At 39.3% G+C, this 26,475-nt stretch overlaps 4 protein-coding genes across 5 annotated transcripts; 2 read left to right on the forward strand and 2 right to left on the reverse strand.

Moving 5' to 3' along the window:
* Nucleotides 1-1,523: 1,523 nt before the first annotated feature.
* On the reverse strand, nucleotides 1,524-6,347 carry LOC110042532 (kelch-like protein diablo). Its single transcript, XM_020747911.2, has 5 exons — nucleotides 5,322-6,347; nucleotides 4,386-4,663; nucleotides 3,392-3,589; nucleotides 3,068-3,289; nucleotides 1,524-2,566 (listed from the first exon to the last, which is right to left on the reverse strand). Exons 1-5 carry the CDS (start codon nucleotides 6,152-6,154, stop codon nucleotides 2,310-2,312), a joined length of 1,788 nt encoding a protein of 595 aa, XP_020603570.2. The 5' UTR covers nucleotides 6,155-6,347; the 3' UTR covers nucleotides 1,524-2,309.
* Nucleotides 6,348-13,413: 7,066 nt separating this feature from the next.
* LOC110042456 (uncharacterized) lies at nucleotides 13,414-16,755 on the reverse strand. 2 transcript variants are annotated; one of them, XM_020747832.2, is made up of 5 exons: nucleotides 16,646-16,753; nucleotides 16,535-16,568; nucleotides 16,353-16,404; nucleotides 14,738-14,811; nucleotides 13,414-13,658 (listed from the first exon to the last, which is right to left on the reverse strand). In XM_020747832.2, exons 1-5 carry the CDS (start codon nucleotides 16,703-16,705, stop codon nucleotides 13,531-13,533), a joined length of 348 nt encoding a protein of 115 aa, XP_020603491.1. In that variant the 5' UTR covers nucleotides 16,706-16,753; the 3' UTR covers nucleotides 13,414-13,530. The 2 variants fall into 2 exon arrangements, with proteins under 2 accessions (XP_020603491.1, XP_020603490.1); XM_020747831.2 differs by lacking the exon at nucleotides 13,414-13,658 and adding an exon at nucleotides 13,665-14,064 and having other exon boundaries at nucleotides 16,646-16,755.
* LOC110042452 (uncharacterized) lies at nucleotides 16,740-19,144 on the forward strand. The gene is made up of 5 exons (XM_020747828.2): nucleotides 16,740-16,829; nucleotides 16,900-16,936; nucleotides 17,050-17,110; nucleotides 17,267-17,343; nucleotides 18,324-19,144. The coding sequence occupies exons 1-5, from the start codon at nucleotides 16,776-16,778 to the stop codon at nucleotides 18,461-18,463; spliced, it is 369 nt and encodes a 122-aa protein (XP_020603487.2). The 5' UTR covers nucleotides 16,740-16,775; the 3' UTR covers nucleotides 18,464-19,144.
* Nucleotides 19,145-20,539: 1,395 nt separating this feature from the next.
* On the forward strand, nucleotides 20,540-25,110 carry LOC149110011 (zinc finger CCHC domain-containing protein 8-like). The gene is made up of 3 exons (XM_089291584.1): nucleotides 20,540-21,779; nucleotides 22,424-22,606; nucleotides 23,623-25,110. Exons 1-3 carry the CDS (start codon nucleotides 20,732-20,734, stop codon nucleotides 24,270-24,272), a joined length of 1,881 nt encoding a protein of 626 aa, XP_089147710.1. The 5' UTR covers nucleotides 20,540-20,731; the 3' UTR covers nucleotides 24,273-25,110.
* The last annotated feature ends 1,365 nt before the right edge of the window (nucleotides 25,111-26,475 follow it).

The following is a 26,475-nucleotide window of genomic DNA, read 5'->3' on the forward strand; positions in this document are numbered from 1 at the left end:
CAAGTTTACTTTCATACACTGATTACTGTCTTTACGAATTTTAATTTTGTGGGCACTATTATGGTTTCAAGTAATCTTAGTTTGCACAGTTAGCCCATGATGGCGTTGAAAACCTCATTTGCGTCGCCATATCACCAAGAACACACCACAGAAATTGTAACTGGGGTTGAAAAACATTTTGTGTGAGCTTTTATGAAATGTGGTATTAAACCAGGCTATCAAAATGCCATAGTTCATGCTGAAAACGTGACCTTTCTCCCCTAAATTTTTAAAAAGGTTTTATTCATGGTAAGCCGGAAGAAAGGGAGACAAGAGACTGTTCTATGTCATTTCTAAAAATGTATTTCATTTCAGTCTGAAGGCTAATATCAAGTTGTTTGATATCAGTTCAACCACAAATTGAATTTTAGAATCTTACATCCTTTCCCCGTATACTCTCATTTATGCAGAGGGAACTATTTTTAGCACTGGCTAGCGCGTGCGAACTGACTGTCGTGGAATTATTTATCACTCCAGATGACCCAAATGAAAATTGTATACTTTATAAACGATTTATTTTGTCGTTACAAAAACACAGGGCCGTGTGATCGAGGACACTCTTTTGAAAAAGGTGAATAATTAGTACAGTTTTATTAAGTGGTATGGAGAATCAAAGTTTTGCTAAGCTTTTATACAAGGTTGTTTCGGGTAGTCCTGTACTCGTTTTGTTTTCTGTTTTTTTAAACTTATTTTTGCACACTTTATTTTAGGTATGAGTGCAAATAAGGTTATGTTGTTGTTGACGAAAAGCAAGGTTTGAAAATAAACATGCCACAAAAATGGCTATGGGCAAAATTTGCAAATGCCACTACCTAGGTGTCAAATCAGCAGAATCAACTTGAATACGTTTCAATCCCCACACGCACGACCCTCAGTTTCGCTTTTCCCGTGTGTACTGAACTGCTTTGATTTGTGATGAAATCAAGAGAAATAAGCCGGACTTGGTCTAAAAGCTATCCCTGTAATATAGGAATGTCTCACATGACTCTTGCTAAGAAACTATGACTCAGTCAGTTCCAATCTCGTTCCCAGGGTTTTTTCCGCCCCTCCCAATTTGTATAGGTAATCATACGGTTTCGAGTTCAATTTGGAATTAATTTGCACGAGTAAGTTTTTCAAAAAGCTGAAATTGCACGAGCCGCTTCGTGAAAAAATTCGCGTGGAGGAAGTGCCGGAAGATCTTTCTTGAAGACATTTTTTCTCATTCGAGAAAACTTTTTTCAAAGTTACCGCACAAAATTTTCGACATCATTTTACGTGATATTATTGGCTTGGAAAATTTCTTACTGTCTTCCAGCCAATCATAATCCAGAATTACGATGTGTAATTTACACTGGTGTTACACTTGAACTGCACTGCTCTCAGCCAATCAGAATCGAGTAATTTTTTTCATGTATGTTATAACTGAAGTAAAAGCAGCTGGGAGCAAGTCTCAAAAAAGATTGCATTGTTTCAGGGTTAAAATAAGGCGACTCACATCCGGATTGTGCGATATTGTTCTCAGTTTTTTATTTCCTGTTAAATATAAAGCCCTTCAGAATTCAGGCATTTTTTTCGCTCAATTTTCTCTATTCTCTCTTTCGACGAAAGATGTCACCATAGAACGACTAATATACTGTAGTTGTTTCGTTAAACGGAATAATACCACTATTTGATTCGCAATCAGTCTTTCATTAGACAATCGACACACAGCTGTTTTTTTGCACGCGGAAACTTGACAAGGTTTCGATATAGTTAGCTTGTGTATAAACAGGTACACTTAGATGGGCGTCATCTGGCTATACATAGAAAGCAACTACTTAAAAAAAATTCGATATTGCAACGACTGTTTTAGAAAACGGCAAACTTGGAAACTGAGCCTCTTGTAGAAATACTGAGGTACTTTCATCAACTTCTTTTTGTCCAGTGCCTATTTATACATATCCTTGAATTCGCATCCTAGCTAATGTTACTGTCGAGTGGTTGTCACCGCCCAGAATGGCTATTCTTCGTTCAGCTTTTGAAAATCAAACCAAAATTTGTAATTCTTAATTCAAAGTTATATAGGCATGCATTTGAGTTCTTGAAATTATGGTTATCATGTGAAGCGTAAATTAGAGTGCCTCTTCGACTTTTTACAAAGAAATGCGAAAATGTTGCAATGTATTCCCAATTTCCCGCTTTCTTCAATGTTCTCACTGTTTTCCAACTCACGAACTTCTCTACCCCTTGCTTCACCGTCCTTGATCAAGAAAACAACATGGCTTTTAGTCCACCTTGCTGTCCGCCTTCTAAATCAGATTTTCCTGACTGGGCTTTTTCGGTTTAGCGGGGGGAACCTCTGCCATCATGTCTCTACTGACAGATGTCGTTGCACAGCGGAACCCATACCGGGGGTATGGTAACTCTGTTATGATCGACCATTCGTCTTCTCTCCAGTCATAACACTCCACTGACGTCACAGCCACGTGACCATACGAACCACCGAATACGTAGATTTTCCCGCCAAATGCTGCGGCTCCTGCGCGGTCACGTTTGGTCTTCATCTCTGCGGAAATGAAAAATAGTCAAAGGTAGCTTTATGTTCCCACTTACTGGTGGAAGTATTAAGCCCGCAATTTCAATAAACTTTCAGTAGCGGGCTACCTTTGTATATAGGTAAAGTTAAAAATATCCTTGGCAAAGCTCGCGTGTTTGTGCAAACGTGTGCGTGATAGCAAGCGTTATGTTTTAACGACAAATAACTCAAAAGATGAACTGGGTTTCATCCCCGCCTGACGTTTCGTCAGAACAAAACTTATTTCAGAATTAAATTCTTCATCAAGTTGCCTTGACTTAGAAACAACTACGATGTTTCAGATGGAGCTGATCAGATCAGAAGTTAATCCATATTCACTTTTTTGAGAAAGCGTTGATCTACAAATGGGAATACAACAGTCGCTTGCAGACTAAATTTACTCACAATTTGCAGGTAGTCATTTTACACGACAACATGAAATATCATCAATGTTTTAACCTTGGGATTTTCGGAATATTTTATAACATTTACCTTTCCCACAAGACCATTTATCTGCACCTGGGTCATAAATCTCACATGAACTCAGAATTTTCCGAACGTCTGACCCTCCTCCCATCACAAAAATTTTCCCCATCAGCACCGCAGCGCATGCTCCACTACGCGGTGTGTTAAGGCTGGAGACGTTGTTCCATTTATCCTGTCGAGGGTCATATCTTTCCACCGTTCTCAAAAATGTGTTGTTTTTCGAAATCCCTGTAAAAATACAATTAGAACAGTTAGTTGTTAATTAGCCAGCTACTGTTTGAAGTGACTGAAATTAGTTAGTTCGATCACAATACTTTCGGAGATCATTACCTCCAATAACATAAATGTATTCGTCAAGTGAAACAGCACAGTGATTATAGCGCCTCTGGCGTGGAGGGGAGAGTGAAGACCAGGATTCCGTCACGTGATCATAGCACTCCATCGTTTGTTCTTGATTTTTGCTTCCCAGGACTCCTCCAACCACATAGATTTTCCCGTGGAGCTCTACGGCCTCGTGGTTTAAACAACCTGGAGCATAAGATACTATTTGCAATTTTTCAACAACTATACCCGCTTATAATCCAGCAAACATTATCGCTCACACGTGATTGGTCTAAACGCGTCATGTGCCTGAATACGCTCCAGCTAAAACTGGTGGAATATCCGAGTGATATTCCCCAGTTTCAAAACTGCGCGTGTTGCGAAAAATGTTTGAAGGATAATAAACACAATAGCCTTCACCAGCGCGAAAATATGCTTGAATATTTGTCCAAGGGCATTATCTGTTCCTCAAAGCTCGCAGTTTTGTTCGCTACTCGGAACAGATAATGTCCGAGGAAAAAAACCGAGCATATTTTCGCGCCAAATGGAGGCTATTGTATATATATCGAGAGGCGGAATCAGCCCTTATTTTTTGGCCTCCTAGACTCTACATGTACAGCAAAAGCGAAAGACGCGACCAAGGGGGACTTGTCTTGTAGAATGCCAATGTCAAGAAGCTAAAAAAAGTTTTCAGCCGATAGAAAGGAAGAAAAAATTTACTTCACTCAAAGATAGCATTAACCGATCTGTGGATTTTGAAGATTTCTCGGCAACGAGAAATTCAGTATCATGACTGTTTATTCCGTTCACTCGAGTGGCCTATCATTAAGTTCATCGCATCAGATTTAGGCATTTGGATCGTTTGACTTCGACATATGGCCAACTTGTCATAACTTAAACGCAGGTCTGACGAGTTTCTTTGAGTGTAAGTCACACTTCTGGATTTTTTTAAACGAGCAAATCACTCCCCCTCTCCCCTACCCCACTCACAGACACACTTTACCTGCACTAAGTGGAGTCGTTTTCTCCCAGGTGTTAAACTTAGGGTCCAGTCTCTCGACCGTCGAGAGAACAGTCATGTTCTCCCCAGGTGTGGAACCACCCACAGCAAACAACCAGCCGTGTAGCCTGGCCAGGCTAAAGTTCAACCGACTGTCAATCACTGGAGACAAGCAGTACCACTTACTGGTCAGCGGATTAAAACAGTGGCAGCATGGTAGAGCGTCATTTTCGATGACTCCGCCCACCAAGATGATGACATCTGTCAAGTGAGATTTCCACCTATCGTACTCATAAAGGGAAAAGATTCAAGATAAGTCCAGATTGCATTCTGGATCTACTTCCGGCTTGTAGGTCACCCGTTGAGGTCTGGGGCTTATTAGCTCATTCAAGAATTACATTTTGTGCTAGACCTTTTAGATCGCAACAAAAGAAGACTTTACAATGTTAAAGACTGAACTGAGTTTTCAAGCATAAAAGGAACAAGGGTAGTTACAGTTAGTAAAGATTGTTGTGAATTACAAAATGACATTCAATATCGTATAAACTCTTGTTCTTAGACCATCGTGGCTTCATTAAGAATATAACACAAACAGCGGTGATAAACATTGTATTCCAACGCATTTCAATACAAAACTTGACGTTTCGTACGCTAGTCGACATACATTTTCAAAAGTGACGGTTACAAATTTTTGAAAAACTATTTATATCGTAATTATTAGAGGTGGTCTGGAACCTAGACTGAAAAAAATGATCTGCAGCAGTATTTTAACCTGTCTATACGTCCTGAGAAGCAACAGCTAGTAAAGCAACAGCTTCTCAATACCGACGCCATGGGAAATGCACGGAAAATAGTATATCAATTAAGAAAATTTCGATATCAAACTTTACTTAGTACGTGAATGGTCCAAAGTTCAATGCAGGGTTATTAAATACTTACCTTCGCTTGGTCCTTTCATTCTGAAGCAGTTTTTTCTCCTTGTGACTTGCCATTTTGAACGTCAGGGCCTCGCCTATCAGCTCTCTACTTGCCGACGATGACGTCACAAGTGGATCTTTATCGATTGTGCCAAGTAAAAACGTTCGTGATATGAACGGCAGTCGCACGTGACTTAACAACTGGGAAAATGAGTCACGCCTTGACATAACATCATAGTTTACCCACGCGCGAATTGAATTAAAAATTTGCTCTTCGTTTTTCACGTTTAAGTCATCATCTGCAATTATTTCGGCCAGTTCCTCTTCCGGCATCTTGAAGAATTCTTCAGAACTTTGAATTTCCAGGAAATTCTCTATCATAAAACGTTTGCCCTCGTGTATAAGTTTTTCGCAAGAATAGACTCGAGCCATAGCTGTAATTTGGACGCAGTTTTTTACGCAGAGATAACGAATAAGAAATTGCTCGCACTCCAGTTTCAGAGATTCAAGGCCCAGTTGATGGGAAGAACACAAAATCTCTTCAATGTTTTCTTCATTGAGCAAGATTTTGGCAGTATAAATGTAGCCCAAAACATCTCGAAGGATAGAATCTGTGATCCCCCGTAAAATTGTTTCTCTTGTGTATCTGGAAAGGGAAGTGCCTGTGTAAAGCCCGTAGAAATACGAACTACTAGCCGCCAAAACACTTCTGTGTGCATAAAATTTTGTACTTCCCTCCTCGGTCAATAGCACGACGTCACACAGGACTTCAGAGTCGCGCATCTGATTCATTTTGTTGAAGAAGTTGATCAAGTACAGTCGATCGGTAATGGCTGCTGATGTTGAGGTATCCATGTTCTTGCATTGAGTGGTTTTGTTTTGTTTGACGCTGGACAACTTCAATTCCGTTTTACCACCAGCTCAGTTAACAGGTGGCTTACATGTTTAATTAATTTTAATGATATTTATATGCTGATTTTAATTTATACCGTTTGTTACGCGCCAGGCATTAACTCCACTCGACTTGCGCACTAGGCAGTGAGATTATGGCCTCTTTGGTTAAATGTACAGTATCACCAAAAGCTGAGTTGTTAGGGACGGACCATCAATTTTTCTTTTTTTGTGGGGGGGGGGGGGGGGGGGGAGGAGGAGGGCGAGAGGAATGGGTATCTTCCAAAAGAACCTTAAAAATCTTGCACAGCGAAAACCGTTGAAAGAACTGAAACGTGCAAGGGAAGCCATAGAGAAAAAATCGAGCAAGTGCTTTCTACTATCATTATTTTGATTTTTGATGTTAAAAAAGTGCAAGCTATTGCCCACCAAAAAAACCCACACGCACAACCTAACTGGGTGTGAAAAAAAATTTCATGCCCCAATAAATTGCTCAACCCCTCCCCCCGTCCCTTGCGCGCTATAAAATGGGTTTGGCTAGATGCTATCGTTCGCACGGCAAACTAATTTCCTCACTGTGTCAGTTGCAAACATGTTTTACACGGCTTTCTCTTGATAGCCAGACGATTTTTCACTTTAGTGTCGGTGAACAAATCTAGGCTACAGACAGTCATCGTGCTTCTAATCGCTGATCGCTTTATTAAGCAACAGCTGTGAAATTCATTATTAAAAATCAGTTTTTGGAACTTTCCTTGTATTTTTATACCAGATTATAACCTAAACGAAGCAATTCTATTGTGAAAAAATTTGACTCCTAAGTTATGAGCTCCGTCTTTTTCGTCGTCTTCCGGGTTTGTTCTGTTCCGTCCTAATTTTAATCTTCTTGTTCGTTTCCATAAACACGTCGCTATCGCCATCGGAACAAGAGACCATGATGATCTCTTGATCGGAATCAATCACATCAAATAAGCCTTCTATCAATAAATGCGGTTGATAAATGAATGATCATCACAAATTCGAAACTTATCGATCGACACAAATGTGATTTCGAAATTGATGAACGAAGAAGTCGCGTAAGGAAACCAAAGTTGCGAAGTTGCGGCACAACAAGCGTTCATTGTGACTGAGGAAGTAGCTGGTAACCCTGCTAGGTTTATTTCTAAACTAGGTGAACTGGAATGCATTAGGAGGTCCTTTCCGAGATAAATCTTAGAAGAGAGACGTCTATAGTAAAACAAGTTTCCCTTTCACTGTTAAAGGTCAAGGTTTTCTTTACAGTGAGCGATGCATCGGTTTGTTCATCATCGGTCATTGGTTCTTCGTTCCGTTTCCTGTCTCTTTTTTCTTTTTTGGCGATATGAATTGACACAAAATGGCTCAAAGCGAAAAACTCTTCAACAAATACCAGAATAGCTACGAGTAGACAAAACGACAGTACTTTGATTTCATTTCCATTTCACGTTCAGCACTCTGAAAAAGAAAATCAAATTCATGTCTGTAAAGTACTGAAACGAATTTATTTTTAAAAGCTACCAAAATCTATCCACCGCAATGCGTTAGGTAGTCCTTTTCATGAGACTTTAATTCAGCGTATCATTACTATGCATGCATGTGTTATTTGACTTATTTGGGGAGCGACATCGTAGCATAAATTAAATTGCGTTTTAAGATTACAGAAGCACATATTAAATGGTTTGAACCCAGGAGTATCAGTAGTTCGTAATAATAATAATAATATAATAATAATAATAATAATAATGGCATTTCGGGCAGTATATCCACAGGGTGGCTCTTCGCCTGCCCGATGCTAACTAAATTTACAATTAAAAAGATATCTAAGAATTTTAAGAATTTATATCTATATGTAAGCGAGATAAAATTGTGTTTTAAGATATGCTAAAATAAATAAATGAATAAATAAATAATTAAAATTATGCCAGGTGTTCTAAAGCTCTCTTAAAAATAATGTTTTTGGTGTCTTTACAAAATTTAATATAGTCTTGGCAGCACCTCACGTTGCTGGGCAACGTGTTAAATAAACTTGCAGTCTGGTCCTGTAGAGTATTATTAATTAAAGATCTCTCTAACTGAATGCTGTTACTAGATCTTAAGCATCTTTCGTGTTGAAATACATTAAGTTTCAGATAACTTGGCCAATATGGGTTGTGAAGGGCTTTGTGAGTTGCCTTAAGTAGGTTCCATTCGCGTTGTTCCTTTACGGGAAGCCATTTGAGTTTCGTAAGGATGTCTTCGGATGACACAAATCTACCAAGCACAAAACTAGCTGTAGCCTTTTGTACTCTCTGGAGACGTTTCATTAAATAATCTGGGAGTGAGTGGTATACTATGTCATTATAATATAGCTTGCTTAGAACCAGTGCCTGTGCCAAATTCTTTTTGATATGGAAAGGCAGGATGTTCTTTAACTTCCTTAGGGTTGTTAGAGTAGCATAGCAGGACGCTGCTACTTGTCTGACATTTCCTTCCCAGTTCAGATGCTCATGGATGTGAGACCCCAATAATTTAGTGGTGGTCACTCGTTCCAAGGGGATGCTGTTGATTGTGATGTCGAACTTTTCAGTGTTTAAATGATGGACCTTTGATAACTGCGGAGTAGATAATAACATCAGCTTAGTCTTGGAAGGATTAATGACTAAGTTTGCTTCACGTGACCACGCTTCCAATTTGCCTATACTTGCAGAAAGTTCAGTTAGAGTTGATTGAAGATCTGCTGGTTTGCACTGTGTGTACAATGTGGTATCATCAGCATATTGATGACATTTAACTCCGCGTACATATGACTGAAGGTCAGCCACGTAGAGATTGAAAATGAGTGGCCCCATGATAGAACCTTGAGGTACGCCGAAACTCACCCTACAAAGCTCTGACGTTTTGTCGTCGACTTGCACAAAGTGTTTCCTTCCTGTAAGATATTGGATCGTCCATTTAAGATATTCCTTGGAAAAGCCCAACAGGCTGAGCTTTTCAAGAACAGTCTTGTACTTGATGGTATCAAACGCCTTAGAGAAATCGGCTAGTACCATGAGGGTAACTTCTCCTCGCTTCATGGCGCGAATAATGTCATCTCTGATCCCTAATAGAACAGTAGTCGTTGAGTGTCCTTTCCTGAAGCCTGAGATATTCTCTTTTAACAGGCAGTGAGAATCAATGTAATCGATGACTTGGTGGTGTACGAGTCTTTCAAAAACTTTTGAAAGGACCGGAAGTATTGATATCGGTCTCATGTCTGATACACTGAAGGTAGAGCCACTGGTCTTAGGGATTGGGGTTATCCTCGCAACTTTCCAAGCGTCGGGAAATGTTGATGTGGCAATACAGGAATTTATCACGTCTGTCAAAGGTCCTGCAATCAGGTCGACTACAGGCTTTAGGAACTTAGCTGGTATTTGGTCAGGTCCTGTCGATGTATCGGAACGAATTAATTTGATTTCCTTGAGGACCTCTTCATATTTAACGTGGCGCAAAGTGAATGATCTTTCCCCCATCAGGCATGGCTGCAAGCTATCAACAAAGTTCAGTAGGTCTTCTTTTGCGTCAACACCTGCATTTCCGGTGGTACGTTGGGCAACTTCTGCAAAATGCTTGTTAAGCTCATTGACATCCAGACGTAAAGGCTGTGGACATGGGTTCAAAATACGGTGTATGATACGCCAGACCTCTTTCGGTTTCGTTGATGATAATGCCGTATTGATGAACGATCGTTTCGCCTCTTTGATCGTTGTTTTCAGACGATTACGGACGTCGCGAAAAGCTTGCCAGGCATCGGGTGTTTTTAACGAGTGTGCCTTGTGTCTTAGTACATTTCTCTGATTTTGAAGACCTACAATTTCCTCATCATGTAACCAGGGAGCTGGTGGCCGTGTGACCTTTGTGCGTGTCAGTGGAGCGTGTCGCTCAATACAGTCAGAGATGAGTGTAGTAAACATCTCTAGCTTTTCTTCAGGATCATCTGTTGCCTGAATGACACTAAATGGAAGGGATGTAAAGTCGCGAATGAACTCTTCTTCCTTGAACCCACGCTCTTTTCGAATCATTTTAAACCTTGGAACAAAGCGCTCAGCACGAATGTTGAGGCACGCGTAAGGTGCATCATGGTCGCTCACATTTGAGCATGGAAGAACATCAACATGTGTAACACGCTTAGGATCATTTGAGATTATGTGATCAATCAAGGTCTCACTGTGAGGTGTAACTCTTGTTGGCTTTTGCACGTGCTGTGTTAGGTTAAACGTGTTCAATAAATCTGTATACTGTTTTGTCAACGGCGCATTTGGCTTCAGCACGTCAATATTTAAATCCCCAGTAACAAGCAATAAACCGTCCCACGAAGTTGACAGATCCGCCAACATGCTCTCCATTTGGGACATCCACTGTTGGGTATCTAATATTCTTGTGGATCTGTATATGGTTCCCATTAATAAGTGACTATGTTTATTGCGTCCTTAAATTTCAAGCCACAAGTGTTCTAATTCAGGGTATCTTGATTCAATATCCTTACGCCTTTTGTACCTTACACTTTCTTTAATGTATGCACCAACGCCTCCACCTTTGATTTTATCTCTGTTCCTAAACTCATTAGCATAGCCAGGAATAGTTACATGGCTAAGTAGTTGTGGGTTGTCTTTGAGCCATGTTTCGCTAAGCATGACCACGTCAAAACCATATCTTTGAATGACGAGGAGTAGCTCGTCGAATGTTGATGTCATACACTGCGTGTTGATGTGCATAAAAGAAAGTTGTTTTTGTCTCGCAATGAGAGCATCGAAGTGGCGGTCGGAATTCCAATGCAAATCACTCGCAGCATCATCTGTCGTGTCCAGAGCGACTAGATCTTTTACTTTAAAGAAGGGAAGCTCAGATAATGTACAAGTACTACATGTCCAAATGCCAGGCTGGTTAACTTTGATGATTTTATGGAAACTGGCGTTGCTGTTTACACAGCGAACATGAATTAAATCATAACACTTATCGCACTGAAGATGTTTATGGTTTCGCTGAACTGGCTTTGAGCACTTTGGGCATTTGGCAGTAAATCCGCTTTTTGGTTTTAGGTTGCTCGAAGACGTATCCAACGCGGGTCCAGGATGCGGATGAACGTCCCCACAAATTAGTATCGCTGAGGCAGTAACATTGAATGATGCGGTAGAGTTGTGATAGTAGAGTGGGCGACTCTTAAGCCATTTGCATTTCCTCGTGGTTGATGTCGGCGAATTTCGACTCCATTTGATAGGAGTTTCGATGAAACACCGATTACTTTCGATTGAATTCACCTTTAGGTCCGACTTGTAGGTAGAAATTTCAATATTCAGAGCCAAAAGAAGCAATAAAACGAAATTAACTTCGGAGACTAGGAAGACGCGTCTTTCCATGACCACACCTTCACACCTCCCTCTCGTATAGTGTGATCGTCCGGGTGAGCGTAGTTCTGAAAAGAACCGTTGTTGGTGACTCTGACGTTTCGACAACCTGAGCGGAAGTCATTTTCAGAGTCAAGTGAATAGTGTTTGTCAATCGATGGTCATGGTTGTAAGTCTGGTCCGTTGAAAGTGATTGGTCAGTTTAACCATGATGGTACTGGTTGAAAGACTCGTGTAAAATTTGTCAACAGTCATTGGTCGATTCCAGTAAACCTAACCCTAACCCTAACCCTAACTAGTCTCGCAACAATTAAACAAAAAATATCAATGTTTTCTTTCAAAGTAGCCTTCACTGAGAAGGGACGCGATCAAACAATTAGGAAATTTTTGTCCACAAAGGCGGTCAAGTTGGTTAAACGCGCTGCCAAGGTGTTGAAACCTTTCAATGGGCAAAAAAAGCTGTTAGTTCATCTGGCCTGATGCAGCCTTGAATGTGCGTATTAAGGTAATGAAAACAAGGTTTTTCGTCTTGTGCTACTGAGGTTGATACATTATTGTTTCATAAGTGGTCATTATTGAAGAATTGCCAGACTGGATGATTTCAATTCAAAATTGAATGCATTTTTCTCAGCGCTGATAATGTTAAAAAGTCTTCCTTACGTTTCAGGGGTACAGTCTCTCCACCAGTGGACGTTAGACATGCCGTTTACAAACTAACATAGGGATTGTTAGTGAAAATCTTTTTAACGTTCTCAATGCTAGTCAGTTGCGTTATATATCAAGTTAGCAACGCTTGGCCCTACTACGTCTACTATTAGCATATTTAATCAAATTCGATATATATTTAAGTAAAGTTGAAGCTTGCGGCGAGTACAGCCGTATTAAGTTAAAATACGTTGTCTAAAATTTTTCTTTCAGTTTGAGTAAATACTGTGGAATGACATCAAGATTGAAATACCAAGATAATAATCTCTCACTGGATGAGTTGATACCAAATCGAAGTTCATTGCTCAGGCGACTTGCAGTGTTCAGATTCAAAAATTTCAGATTTAGTTGTACATTTAAAAATAAATACATGTTAAGTGTTGTTAAATCAAAACGTCAATCTACAACTTGTAATGATTTTTCCATTATTATGCTGACACCCGTTGGGCTACAAATCTCTCGAACAGGAAGAAAATTTTGTCAAATAATGATATCAAGATCTATCAAGGGAATGACTGCCAGATTCAAAGTGATTTAAGCTACAGAGTGAAATCCAAGGTACAAATTACAACTTACGTTTACTTCGTGTATGTCAAATTCAGTCACATCAGATCCCAACACTCTATGCCACACTCTTTACTAACAAGCCGGCTGAAACAATTTGTCTGAAAAAAACCCCAACCACGAGTCTGCTCGCTTATCGGTCAGCGTCACGGCGAGCATCTAAAGATAACTCGGGAACATTATAAAATTGGAAGAAATGGAAGAATCATGTATTACTCTGGCCACCGAGGTTGCATTCGTGTGAACATCATTACCCGATTTCTTTCTACCGCCTTCTGGGTAAATATTAAATTTGGCTCCAAATGGACGGAAATAGGGGCTAAAATGGAGAACAAATAAAGTAGTGGAAAACTATCCGACGACTTTATCTTGGAAACTCACTAAGCAGATGAAGCGTTTTCAACATGATCATTAATTTCTCTCCTGAGATTGTAATGAAAAGATCGACTCCAACAATAAAACATATTCATGAAGTAATGTATCAAACACGAAAGACTGTGTTTGATCGCGTTTCCCAACAAAAACAATTCAGACACAAAATATAAATAAGACAAAATATGAGACTTGGGAAAAAAATATGAATAGGACAATGTGTTTATTAATAAAAAGAAACAGTGACCAACATTTCAGAGCACTAAAACCATTACAGACCCTATTACAACCATTTACAGTTCTTTTTGCAAGTTATAAATTTCAGAGACCAGGTATTGCATCTTCGCAGCACGAAAATGTATCGTCATCATCTCCACAAACTGCCTCCAAACTATCGTCATCTGATTCACAGTTTTCCACCGTCACTGACGGGTTTAAGATCACCAAACCTATGGGGATCAAAAAATAAAATTGCTTAACTCGACTTCCAATAATAGCACTTATTCAAAATAGGCCTGTGTTACAGCCGGCTCTGAGTTTTCTTTCAGAGAGGGTGGCTGTAACACAGCCTAATTCGAAATTATGCCAAAATTTATCACCACTTGATGGAAGGGAGGCATTGTGGAGTGACGACAAAACCTTTTCAATGCTAAATATCTTGGGATCAAAATTAAAACCCAAGATTGCCCTCAGCTTCACAAAGTTTTGAGCAAATTTTCCACAAGATCCGAAGAGTTTGACAGACTGTCAATATTTCATCTTCTTCAGTTACAAGCTCTGTGGTAAGTTCATCGTCCCCATTTCCTTCTTCCTCTTCACATATTATATCCACAACAGAAGTAAACAAGATTTGATCTAAATAAAGGCAAACGCTACAATTAATGCTACCTCTTTGGTAGTGGCCTGCATGGCTCGCATTCAAAGGGGAGGGAGAGGGGGGCACCTGAAGCGCAAAGCTTGCAGGCTACTTTGGTAGCCAAAATAAGCAGTCATATCAAAAATGATCCACAGACAAATATTTTCAAACACAGAGAAAAGAGTTGAAAATAAAAAAAAAGGAGCGGAACATTCCTTACAATCCTCATTTTGGTGGTGAACTATGGGCAGTTGATAGTGAAATGGTACCCTGGATACCGGGACACCATTACACTTTAGCAACCCAAGTATGTCACTGATAAGTCATAACTTCCAGAGGGTCTAGATAAAAGAGGGCAAGTGGCAGTTTTTAGAAAAAAATACAACACTTAAAAGTTTTATGGAAGGGCCACAGGTTTTTCAGTGATTACTGTTGTGTGCTACCCTCAATAAATAAAGTTGATTATTATTATCACTATTATGTTTTGACAGCTTCTATTGTCATCGTCACTACCAGTAATGGGAAACATTAACTTAGAAATAACCATGTACAGTAATGCATGTGAAAAAACTGTCAGGTTGCCTTCCTGACAAATACTTGAGCATTTGTCAACCTTACAGCTCAAGAATGAGTGGACATTAAGAATATCTGATTTACAAGGCGTGCACTTACTCACTGCTGCTGATAATCTAGTGTGTCTTCTGGCAAGATTTCTTGTTATGTTATCTCTTGCTATTGTCTTGAGCCTTGAAGACAAGAAATCACATTGATAAAATTGAAGAGAATCTAGACTAAAACAAGTTATCTCAGTTAAGCCTAGTTCACACTTCACATAATGACACTGACATAACAGCATAAGGAAAAGATTAATCTTTCCTTATGTTATTATGCTTAATATGTCATTAAGTCCCTTTCATGTTGTTATGTTGTGTTGTTCACATTGCAGGGTTCGACATCTCCACCAGCCCAATAGCCCGAGGTTAGTGGAAATGAGGTTGGGCTAGTAAAACATCATGTTTAATAGCCCAAGGGCTAGTAGAAAAATTGAAAGAATTAATATTTATTTTGTGCGTTTTAAGTTCATAACTGTTAAAGAAAACAAAAGACTTTTAATTGCAGGGATGATATTAATGAAGAACGTACAAAAGTACCACTCTGTGGCATCTATCTTGTCGTAAAATATCACTGGAACCCAGACCCTATGCTTACTGGAAAATGTACTCCCCAGTTCTCTCCGTACCCATCTTGCAATGCCATGCACATCGCCTCGCACTTGGAGCGATGGTAGCAAAGATGGAGCAATAAAGCAGTGCTGCCACGCAAAAAGGCGAAGACCAGTGAAACCGAAGAGAAAAAAAAGCAGGAAAAATGAGAGCAATAAAAGGAAAAGAGCATTTAATCTATTGTGGAAAGAAAGTTTTGTGTGGCTCCAGTATCATGTTATGAACAACGAGGGTAAGATGTTCTGCAACATTTGCAGAAGGTATGATCATTCAGGTTCATGTTTCGCGGAAACACAAACTTTAAGCTAGAAACCAATGAGGCCCATGCTAGATCAGTCTTTCTTTTCATGATTGTATGTTGTAAGGGGCAAAGTAAGGAATGTGAAAATAGAGCCTGAGAGGGAAACTGACCTGGGCTACAAAGTTGTGTTTCGGGCTAGTAAATTTCAGAAATGACTAGCCTGGTGGCTACTTATACAGCTGATCAGATGTCGAACCCTGCAACTGGTGATATAGAACATCAACAAAGGGTACTTTTTTGCCTTTGTGTGACCTCACTGTTATGTCCCAAGTGTGAACAAGGCTTAAGTGCTTCTAAAACAGTGACTAGTTTTTAATTTAAATCACCTTGTCACCACCATGATTACTTTATGCAAATTTGTCATGTCAATGAGTGGTTAAAAATTTGATAGTACCTTGGAGTCTGACCAAAATTAACATGCACTTTTTCAGTATCCCCAATCACAGAAACATTTGTCCACTGCAAAACCAAAATAGTTTTTGGAATCACTTGGCATTTCTTGATAAACATACAACATTCTTAGCAGGCTTGAATAAGCCTTTTTGTTGAAAATTCTGAAAAAAATATTTGAATTGTGAGTCAGTATGCTTAAAGCTCTGGAAATATCAAAATGATTCTTTGAATCACTTGGCATTTCCAAATAAGCATAGAATACTCTGAAGAGGTCTGAATAAGACTACTGGTCTGAGATCCGTGAAAATTTCTGATTATCAGGGATTTTCTGCCAGGCATATTTCAATTTTGCAGAAGGTTCAGTACTTACAATCCACAGTCTCTAAGAATAGACTTTCCCACTGCAGAAGATATACTTCTTGCTGAAAAAACAATTAGAAATATAAACAATTAAGACATTTACGCTTACGCCTATGTTTATGTTACATAAGCTTACATAAGCCTAATTCCTCTTTACAGTACACAGACCAAGTTGTAGAATAAGCCACTCACTTTGTGATACGCCATTCGTAGACAAAGCCGTTTTCTGTGAAAATAAGAAATAAATTTGCTACGTTAGAAGTTGTGTGCGTCCGTTTCAGCTTGCTTATCAAGATAACTTACCGAGATTTGAATCGAAGCTCGCGCTACTGAGCGAACACAACGTACAGACAACGCCGCCATCTTGTTTATTTCCCGTCAAGCACCGCGCGCAGACACGAGAAGGCAATGTTTGAACAGCGGTAATTTCAAAATGGCGGCTGCAGCACGTTGCCTTCGGTCTCTTTCGCGTTCGACTGCTTTGAAGGTAAACGGTCTTCAAACCTCATTGAACCCTTTATTTGCTAGTATTAAAACTGTTTCATTTTTTCTTGCAGCATTTGTCGTCTTCCCTCGCTAAGAATGTCTCACAGAGTAAGTAACCCAACACATGGCACAGAGATGATAAGCTGACATATTATTTGATTCATCCTGTAGTTGATCTTGACTTAACACGCTGTGTTATTAAGTTGATCTTTTCTTTACAGGTTCCAGTAGAAGCGGATCATCGCCATTACTGAAGTCATTTCTTAGTATTGATAACGGATTGTAAGTATAGTATGCACTACTACTTTGGATAAAAAGATATTCCAGGCCCATGTGGCATGATTTTAATGTTTAAAATTAACTAGCACAATATGATAGTTGCACGTGGCTTTATTTGGCTTGATTATTCAGTTGCTTGTACATTCTTCCCTTTCTTAGGCTGAAAGGAACAAGAACTGTTGGAATGTCTACCAGCATGAATTTCAGCAAAAGATTTGCACCAGTGTCCTTTGTCTGTAAGTGCGTACAAATGTTATGTCTATTGGTAAAATGAAGAAACTGATTCAAGACTCTTTGTTATACCTCCCAACTCAAATAAGTTTTCTGATTGGAGGAGAACATGTCACATGTCGTGGGTCAGAACTCACTAACTCCCTTGAACTCAACATGAATTTTTGACTTGCACATGATTAGGCCATGCTCTTTGAAACCACGGTAAATTTGTGAGCCAGCCAGCCCCAAGCAAATGAGTTTTTTTTGCAGTTTTGTTTTCTATTTTTGAGTTGGAAGGTATGACAAAACACTTAGTGACTGGTCCCATGGGAAACAGTGAGATTTGTTTTCTCTCGACCTCAATGTTCCCCTCAGCTTCACCTCGGGCATTGTTATTGCCTTGGGCAACTAGTAGATCTAGTGATTTTGTGCTTTTGAAACCAAAAAAATAGCTTCCAATGTGGTGTTGTCTCCAGTTGTTACGTGACATGTAGCACACGCATCAGCAGCAGCACAGGATTTTATGACACTGTAACTTGAGGTTGCTCAGTTCTTACTGGCCAGGCAAAAGGCTTCAAAAGCAAGTTATTTTCCTGTTTCTGCTTGTAAAATAATAATGTCGTTTTTGGTGGACAACTGGCCCAAACCTTTTTGATTTTTGTTGGGGCTTTTTATACACAGAATAATAAAAAAATGTTTGCAAAACATACACATACATGTACTGGTAGGCTGAGAGTGCTCAATGTGCAGTAAAAGCTGGTGAGTGCTCCAGACTCAATGGTGTTATGCTCAAGGTTAGTTGAACAGCTTGAGCTGACAGTTTTGTGATAGATACCTCATATTTAGGCCTGATTTTCCCGCTCTCCGTGCCCAGTTTTGAGTACAGGATGATTTTATCTTTGAGTGCAAGAACTCTGGGTTTTCCTGATAAATATTTGATAAGAATGACTTTTATTTTATGGTGATACCAACAGGCCATGATCATTGTGTTTCATGTCATCAGGTAGCATAGCCAAAGTTTGTCCTCTTTCAATTGATGCGGGCAATGATGGGAGTGATGCTTTGGATGGTAACCTTGGCGATGATGATGGTGATACTTGGTCTCATAACAATGACGATGAACCCTATTTAGATGGCACATGACACAGATTCCATTGGAGATGACTGCCTGCCAACCACTTTTTTATTTCAATAAATAAACAAGAACATTAACAAAATGCAGGAGTTTTGTTGTCCAAACTAAATTGAATTCTTGAACTGTGCATAGTTGTGCATAGATCTCTTGTATAAAATGTAATCACTGATTCACTGATAAACTGAATAATGTAAGACGTGAAAATGGTAGTATTTTAAACTGCTTTGTTCATTCTTTTAATTTATGTAGGAAAATCATTGTGCTCATCTTACAAATTCAGAACCACCTCATGCCTTGTGCTACTGCGATTATAAGAACTCTAACATTTTAAAGTGGGAATTTTTTAAGGTTTCGTTTGATTTTAATACTGTAATCCTGCATAATCATCTAAATAATGTACAGTACATTCTCTCTCCTTGAAGTTGGGTTGTTCGTTGTAGACATCTGCTGTGCAATGTGAAATCTTTGAGCAGATTCTTCCCACATAAGAAAAAAACCTTTAAGCCCTTGTAGAGGAGAGAGAGATACACATTAGCCTGGTATGTCTGTGATGTTAATAATTTTTTGGGGGTAATGTTTGTTTTAAAATAAGCTTGCTAGAGATTTGTATGTGTAAAGTGTCATTCTTGTCGTCGCGCTGCTTGTAATATTTCACCTTAACAAACCATTTTACAGAAATTGCAATGAAAGACCGATATTTTGATGGTAAAATAGATAGTAAAATACGTTTGGTACAAACATGGAAGCCATACTATCCATAAACCATTATGCTGGCAGTTGATAACAGCATGAATTGATCAGGCCACTGGGTATGTCAGTATATTGCATGTTGTCACATTGTGTTGGTTGTTGCACTAATTTTTTTGTATCAATTTATTATTATAAAAGTGATGGTCAAAAGGTTACTATTTTTGAGTGACTTGGATCGTTCTCCCTCCCCCCAAAGACTTGCTTCATTACTGTAAAACAGTGAAAAGGGAGATGTATGTGTGTATGTGTGTGTGTGTGTGTATGGGAAGGGGGGGGAGTAACATTGAAAAGGGAGTTGGGTAGGAGGTAGCATTGAAAAGGGTGTTGGGTGGCAGATGTGTTATTTTTTAGCCATTGCTCCAATATTGTTAAAAAGGGCAATTGATCAGGAATGCCCCTGTCAATGACACAAGAAAAATATATCTGTCATAAATTATACCAGAAACGTAGCTGTTCCAGTTCCCATAGTTCACCTTAACCTCAAGTAACCCAAGCGTAATATAAGCATTTGTTTAGAAGTTAGGGACTGTGTTTGATTGAATTCTCTGAAGAAAGATTTATAATCATTGATTAGGTGTCATTTCTTGCCATCCTGTGGTCTTTAAACGGGATTTGAGGGAATTTTGGTAATTTATCGCATGATGTTCTTATGAGTGACAAAGAAGAAGTCTTGCACATTTAATTTTAACACTACTAAAAACTAACTTGAATATTCACACCAATGGCTGGTTTGCAGTGTCACGTCATGAAAAGAAAAGAGAAAGCATAACCATTCAATAAATTAAGTCAAGAAGCTGGGATGTGAAAGATGATTGATATGTAAACAACCTTGCCAAGATTTAAGTCTGTGCGGTTTTTCATTGGTGCGTAATTCAGAAAAGTGTTTCACTCAAATTTATAGAGCTTTGTATGGTCGTAAAGTAACTGAAACATCTGGCATTGAGCTTTACCTTTAAAACGAGAAGTTACTACTCTAGAGCTCCGACACATTGAAATTAATACTTCTTCTAGAGCAAGAGCTGTTTAATTAGCAAAAACTTGAGCAGAAACTCATCTTTTGACCTAGTCAACAGCCTTATTGGGCTTGGCGCCATTTTAATGTCACGCAACGCATAAACTTGGAATTCAAACGTGCTCTATTACATAATAAGGAACCCTGTTGAGCTTAAACATTGTGAAACATCAAGTTATCAGAGGGTCTTACATCTGATGAAACTAAAACTTCAGATGGATTGGTACTTTCTTATTTTGGAAAATGATGATGGCACATGAAAACTGGCAATAAATAAAGTGAAATTAACCTAAATTCGTTCAAGTCTTGTGTTAATACCCCAGGATGACAAGAAATGACACCAAACAATGACTAGAAATCGTAATACGGTGAATTACTCGTGCATTCATTGATTTCAGTTTCAGTCCCATACCCTTGTTCATGTATTCCGCTTGGGAAGCCTGTGCCTCAACCTGTGTATGACGGAAACGGACGGGCGAGGCAGGTAAAGATTGGAAACTAGTATACTTCCATCATGGCGGACGAGGATTGCTTCGATGAAGAGCTTCTTTTCACTGAATTTGAGGTGGAAAAAGCGAAGAAAAAGACCATGAAAAAGGACGATGATTCTACTGGGGGAAAATCATCAAAGTCTTTGAAGGAAGAAAACTTACGTCTGAAAAATGCGCTTAGAAGTTTAGTTAGTATGTTTAAAGTGACTCATGGACCTACGACCCAAGATCCCGATTTTGAACAAGAAAGGTATTCGCCTCTTTTTCAAGCGATTTATTTCGATAACAGGACGTCAATCAGAAACAGGGAGAAGATTGAAGAGTTTGTTCAAACTTTACAGCGGCGTGTTGACGACGTTAACGAGAGGGAGTCGTATGGCAAAGAACATTTTCCACCGTCCATCTTCGACATGAATTATGAGCTGGAAAGGTTAGCTGAGGAAGAGGGTCATTTCGCACCGTTTTCTGTTGTCAGTTCTTTGCAGTACTACGATGTATATTGCATTGACTGCTGTGGGCTGCCTTTAATTGATTTCAACCCGACAATCAGCGATGGCTGGGTTATTCCCAAATACGAGCAGGTTTATTTCTCTGTTTTGCACGGTGAAGAGACACTAAAGGTGAAAATAAAACAAAGCCGAGCTTGTTTTAACTGTGGAGAGTGTGGCCATGTTCTTCAAGACTGTCCTGCACCACAGGATCTTGAAAAAATTAATGCAAACAGGAGAGAATTCCAAAATAAGTTTGCCTCGCCAGCGTATTCAAAATCTAGGTACCATTGTGATGACAAATCAGTGCAACGCTTTTCAGAATTTAAACCGGGGATCATAAGTGCAAAGCTGAGAGAAGCACTTGGGATTGGTGAACAAGATGTGCCTTTTTACATTTATAAAATGCGATACTTGGGGTATCCCCCAGGATATTTACCAAAGGAGGCAAAACCAAGTTTGCTTCTGTATGACGGGGATGGGAACGTAAATGATTACATTGAAGAGGAGAACAGTGAGGATGGTGATAACATTCGCAATTCTTTTATTGAGTTTCCAGGATTCAATATTCCCCTTCCAGAAGGTGAGTCAACAGTTTAAAAATTATTGCGGAGAATTAACTTGAAGTGCATGAAAAAGGTTGATATTATTTTGTGATATACTCTGATCTGCAAAGGGGAAACAAAAGACTCGACGAAGCAATAATGAGTGGGGCTGGTGTTAAGTTTGAGTCCAGACTGTAGACTTATGGTGTATATACTTGTGTTATTTCCATTATCGAGTGCTGACCATAAACAAGATTATTTAGCCTAATCTTAATGAAAGTCTGCACTCTGGTTAGCCTGAATATCACTTCGGTTAGACTGAATATTACTCTGGATAGCCTGAATAGTGCTCCGGATAGCCTGTTTAGGGTTAGCTCTCAATGATAGAAATGGTAACATGATTCAGTTAAAAAGCCTACAGTCTGCAATCTGCAGTCTGCATTTTACCCTCAGTCTGCATAATTTTTTTACCCCTGATTTGAAGTCTGTCTGCAGTCTGCAGTCCTGCCAAGGATTACATTATTATTCAGCTTGACTTTCAAATTTTAGGATTAAAACTAGCTTGGATTTTTTAAAGCCTTTCAAAGGTCATTTACAGGTAGGTCATTTTTAAGGTGAATGCTTAAGCCTTTTGACAGTGTAACTACACATTGTTTTGCTTGTGGTTTTTTCTCGTCTTTAGGTGTTAAAGATATATCTGCTGCGATAGGAATGCCACCAATGCAGAGCCATCAACATATAGACAATTTAGCAGCTCACTACAGACATGAGAGGGGAATGCCAAATACTTCTGGTCAAAATAACAAGAAAAGAAAGAGAACAGAGCTGCAAAGGGATGAACAGGACATGGAAGTGGAAGAAGAAGGTAAAAGGCCTTTGTTTTGGGAATTTGGAAGCAACTGTGCAGTCAAAACTGTAACTTGGACTGAACAACTCTGCATGTTGCATTACTATGACTGTGGCTGCCAGAAGTTCTCATACTCCAAAGGTTTTTTCCTGGGTTCTCTTTGTGGATGTGCAGTGGCCTCATTGTTAGTGCACTTGTCTCCAGACTGAGTGGTCTGGATTTGAGCCCTGGCTGGGGACACTGTGTTGTGTTCTTGGGCAAGACACTTTACTCTCACAGTGCCTCTCTCCACCCACGTGTATAAATGGGTTCTGTCAGATTTACTGCTCGGGGTAACCCTGCAATGGACTAGCATCCCATCCAGGGGGAAGTAGAAATACTCCTAATTGCTTCATGCTACAGAAAACGGCCTGATGGGCCACTTGGCTCATATGCAGACTTTACCTTTTTATGTCTCTAAAAAATACACCTTGATTATTTTAATTTTTGCCTCATTTAAGGCAGTTCAAGTCAAGCCAATTTTAGGCAACTCTGACTCATGGAAATATGTTAAGAGAGTATTAACTAAAGATAATTTCCAAATATTTAAATTATGCATTCAGTGTAATAAATAGTATTGAAAACAAAAATTAAAAATAATCTACAATACTTTGTTATTAGAAATGCCTAGATAGAGAAAAAAACAAAAAGGAAAAGAAAAAAGAAAACCTAAGTTTAGATTTAAAAAAAAAAGAAAAGTTAGAAAATTAATTTTAGATAAGTTTAGGGGCCAGATGCATGGTAAATGAAAATATTGGTGGATCTAGGAGGGCCCAGCCCCCCTTATTTTGGGTAAAAAAAAAAATCACAGAAGGAATAAAAGCTGGCAGGGCAAAAACACCCCCCCCCCCCCCCCCCTTAGCTTAAGGGCTGGATCTGCCACTGTATTGTTAAACTAGTGATGTCTCCTTCATTTCAGCTCTATGAGAGGATGTTTTATTTGATATGCTTATTGCCTAAAGAGAATTCATAACGTCAAACTCTTTGTTTTGTAGGTGGAACAAGTGCCTTGTTAGAGTTGGGTTCAACAGAGTCACCTTTGAAGCTTGCACCTGCCAAGAGAACAAAGTATGATTTCAAAGAAGAAGTTGGTGCTCAAGAGGACAACACTGGTTACTCTCCCTCCCACCCTGGGGTTCAGTATGGCTCAGAGGAACTGGAACTTCTCAAACGCTACAGGAAACACTCTGAGAGTAAGTCCATGCCTCCCATCTCCACACAACAACAACACACAGAACCAAACGGCTCAACCCAGAATGGTGAGCCAAAGAAAATAATCAAGAGAACTACCAGAAAAAGTATCGAAGAAGGTGAAGTGATCTCTGATGATGAGATAGAGGTTGAGTTGCAGGAAGAGGAAGAAGCTGAAGATGATTATCCTGAGACTACGCTTGGATGGTGGCTTAAAGAACCCCTAGATCCTGTTTCCACCACACAGCCCAAGCTATCACCGCCTCCCAAGCCGCTGGTACAGCTGCCTTTGGAGGCGCTCTCAAGGTTCTATACCAAGAGCACTGTACTGCAAAAGATGAGTTTTGAGGATAGAGTTATGTGGCTGGACCCCATATATGGGAACCTTCAGCCAGTATCTGGTCGGTATGACAGACTTAGGAAACTTTTAGGGAACAAATCTGCTAAAAAATAGTCAAATAGCAATATTGTGACAGGGAGAGAGAAGTGCATTGCTATGGTTATCGTTTTCTTCCAGTCACAATTGCATTTCAGCCTTGTCAATATAAGCTTTACTCAGTAGTTTTTTAACTTTGTCCATTTTTTAGGACACTTTAGAGTGAAAATCTGTGAGAGGTCTTTATTTTCATAGCAAATGATTGTAGAATCTAACATTTTTAAACTCATCTCCCTTGAACACAATTCTTGAGAGATGGATAAACTGTAGTCTACATTTTTTATCACAGTTAGGAAGATAATCTTTTAGCCAATAGTACATTTAATGTTCAGTTGAATGACTGACTATAGGGGGCCACGAGTTACAGGTTTTTGGGTGGATCACATTGTACATAAATGGTATTTTTATATACAAGGTTAATGTTAAATATGCATTTGAAAGACATATTAATGGTTTGTCGACACTTCAATCTCATTTTAATGGTGAAGCAAGGTATGTATGGGCGGAAATTCGCTAAGAGTTAGTTTTTAATTTTTTCCACAGCTTTTAGTTCGAGGAAATGTTTTCTTGTTCTGTAATTAGCAGGGGTGAAGGGGCTTATTCCATAACTTTTAGTGTACAGAAAGTTCAACATGGTTAACTAGTCGGGATTTAGGTAAAAATTGTCACTTGCTATATTTAAACGGAACATTTTAATACTTTTGTGCTTAGATTCCACTCTTATTAGTGATCCAGCCCGTAGGAGACCTCGGTTAAAAAAAATTTCGATGTACATATCAGTCACACACATACACACTAGTGAGGGCACACTGCACTCCACACCGCTCAGTTATTAAAGAAATTGAGACTTTGTTGAGAGGGTCTATTATATGGGGTCGTACATTCCGTATAAAACCGCCATATTTTGTTCTTTCGAAACCACAGATCATTGTCTTTTTATCCTAAAAACCCGAAACCGCGCTACTAGTAGGAAGATTATCATCATAACCGATCTTTTCACAGTACGTTACAAATTCTTTGCGATATGATAGCTTTAAAATAATCGTGTTTCTCCTCACAAAGACCACAAGATCTTGAGAATGGAACAAACTGTTTCTAGCCCTAAAAGGCAATCTTTTGTTGAGGGAGAAGCTTCAAGCAACATGGACATTAAGTTACCGCTCAGTCTGACCGTTCATTGTGACCGCCACAAAAACACGCAAAACCGAAAACCGCGAGCTCAATTTATAATTTCATGTGAACGCGGGATAATCTTGTAACCTTTAACGGCCAGATAAATGTGAATGTACCCGCTAACCGGCACTCAGAATAGGCTTAAACCGCTAGAGTATAATGGACCCTCTGTTGAGGTCTGTCAGCTTACACCAACCAATCACAACAGACCTACTCGTTTTTCGACCAATCAAGAACAAACCCTGAAACCAAACCTGACTTGAGTGACGTACGTTTTCCCGCGCTTTGGACCGGTCGCATGCTTTTGCTGAGCTTTGATTGGCTGACTTTGTCTCTATATTTATCTCCAGATGTTCTCCGCTGTATGACATAATTCAATGTTTGCGGGGTGGGGGAGCGCGTCAAACTTCATCTACCTTGTAATATAATCATCTAATTCTCAAAAGATTGAAAAGCATCTTTGACTGAGATGAAAATTCAGGAAGATTCCAATTTTACAAGAACGTCCGATGGTTGAAAATCAATTACATCTCTCCTCAACTTGTTTTCCTCTAGTCTGGTCTTAACAACATGACACACTGGTGAAACTGTTCCCAAAAGAGCGAAATTCGTAGCATTCTCGTGTTCTTATAACACTTGTAAAACCTGGGTACCAAATGCTGTCGGTACATTCACGGAAGAGATCATGTGAGTGGAATATTTACAAAATTCGTTGGTCACAATAACATGTAATAAGGTCTTACGACTTTATTTGATGAGTTAATTTCCGTTTTATGATTTTCATTACTGAAAATGGTGGTATATCGGTTCATTTTAAGAGCGCCTCTTTGTCGGCTACTTTTGTAAACCTGACATAGAGGATTTTGTACTTCCGAGCGACAAGCAAACAAATCTAGGAACAGTTTCACAAGCCTTTTTGGGTGAGGTTCCCTGAGAAAAGATTTTGTGAGGTATGAAACACTGTTAACATGTCGGTAAATTCAGCGCCAGATTGTTCAAGACAAAGAGATTTTTGTAATGTTTGAGCATTGCCAAGACTGCTTTGTCG

This window comes from Orbicella faveolata, unplaced genomic scaffold, assembly GCF_042242905.1.
Source record: "Orbicella faveolata isolate gen_17 unplaced genomic scaffold, um_ofav_v1 contig_24, whole genome shotgun sequence".
Classification (NCBI taxonomy): domain Eukaryota; kingdom Metazoa; phylum Cnidaria; class Anthozoa; order Scleractinia; family Merulinidae; genus Orbicella; species Orbicella faveolata.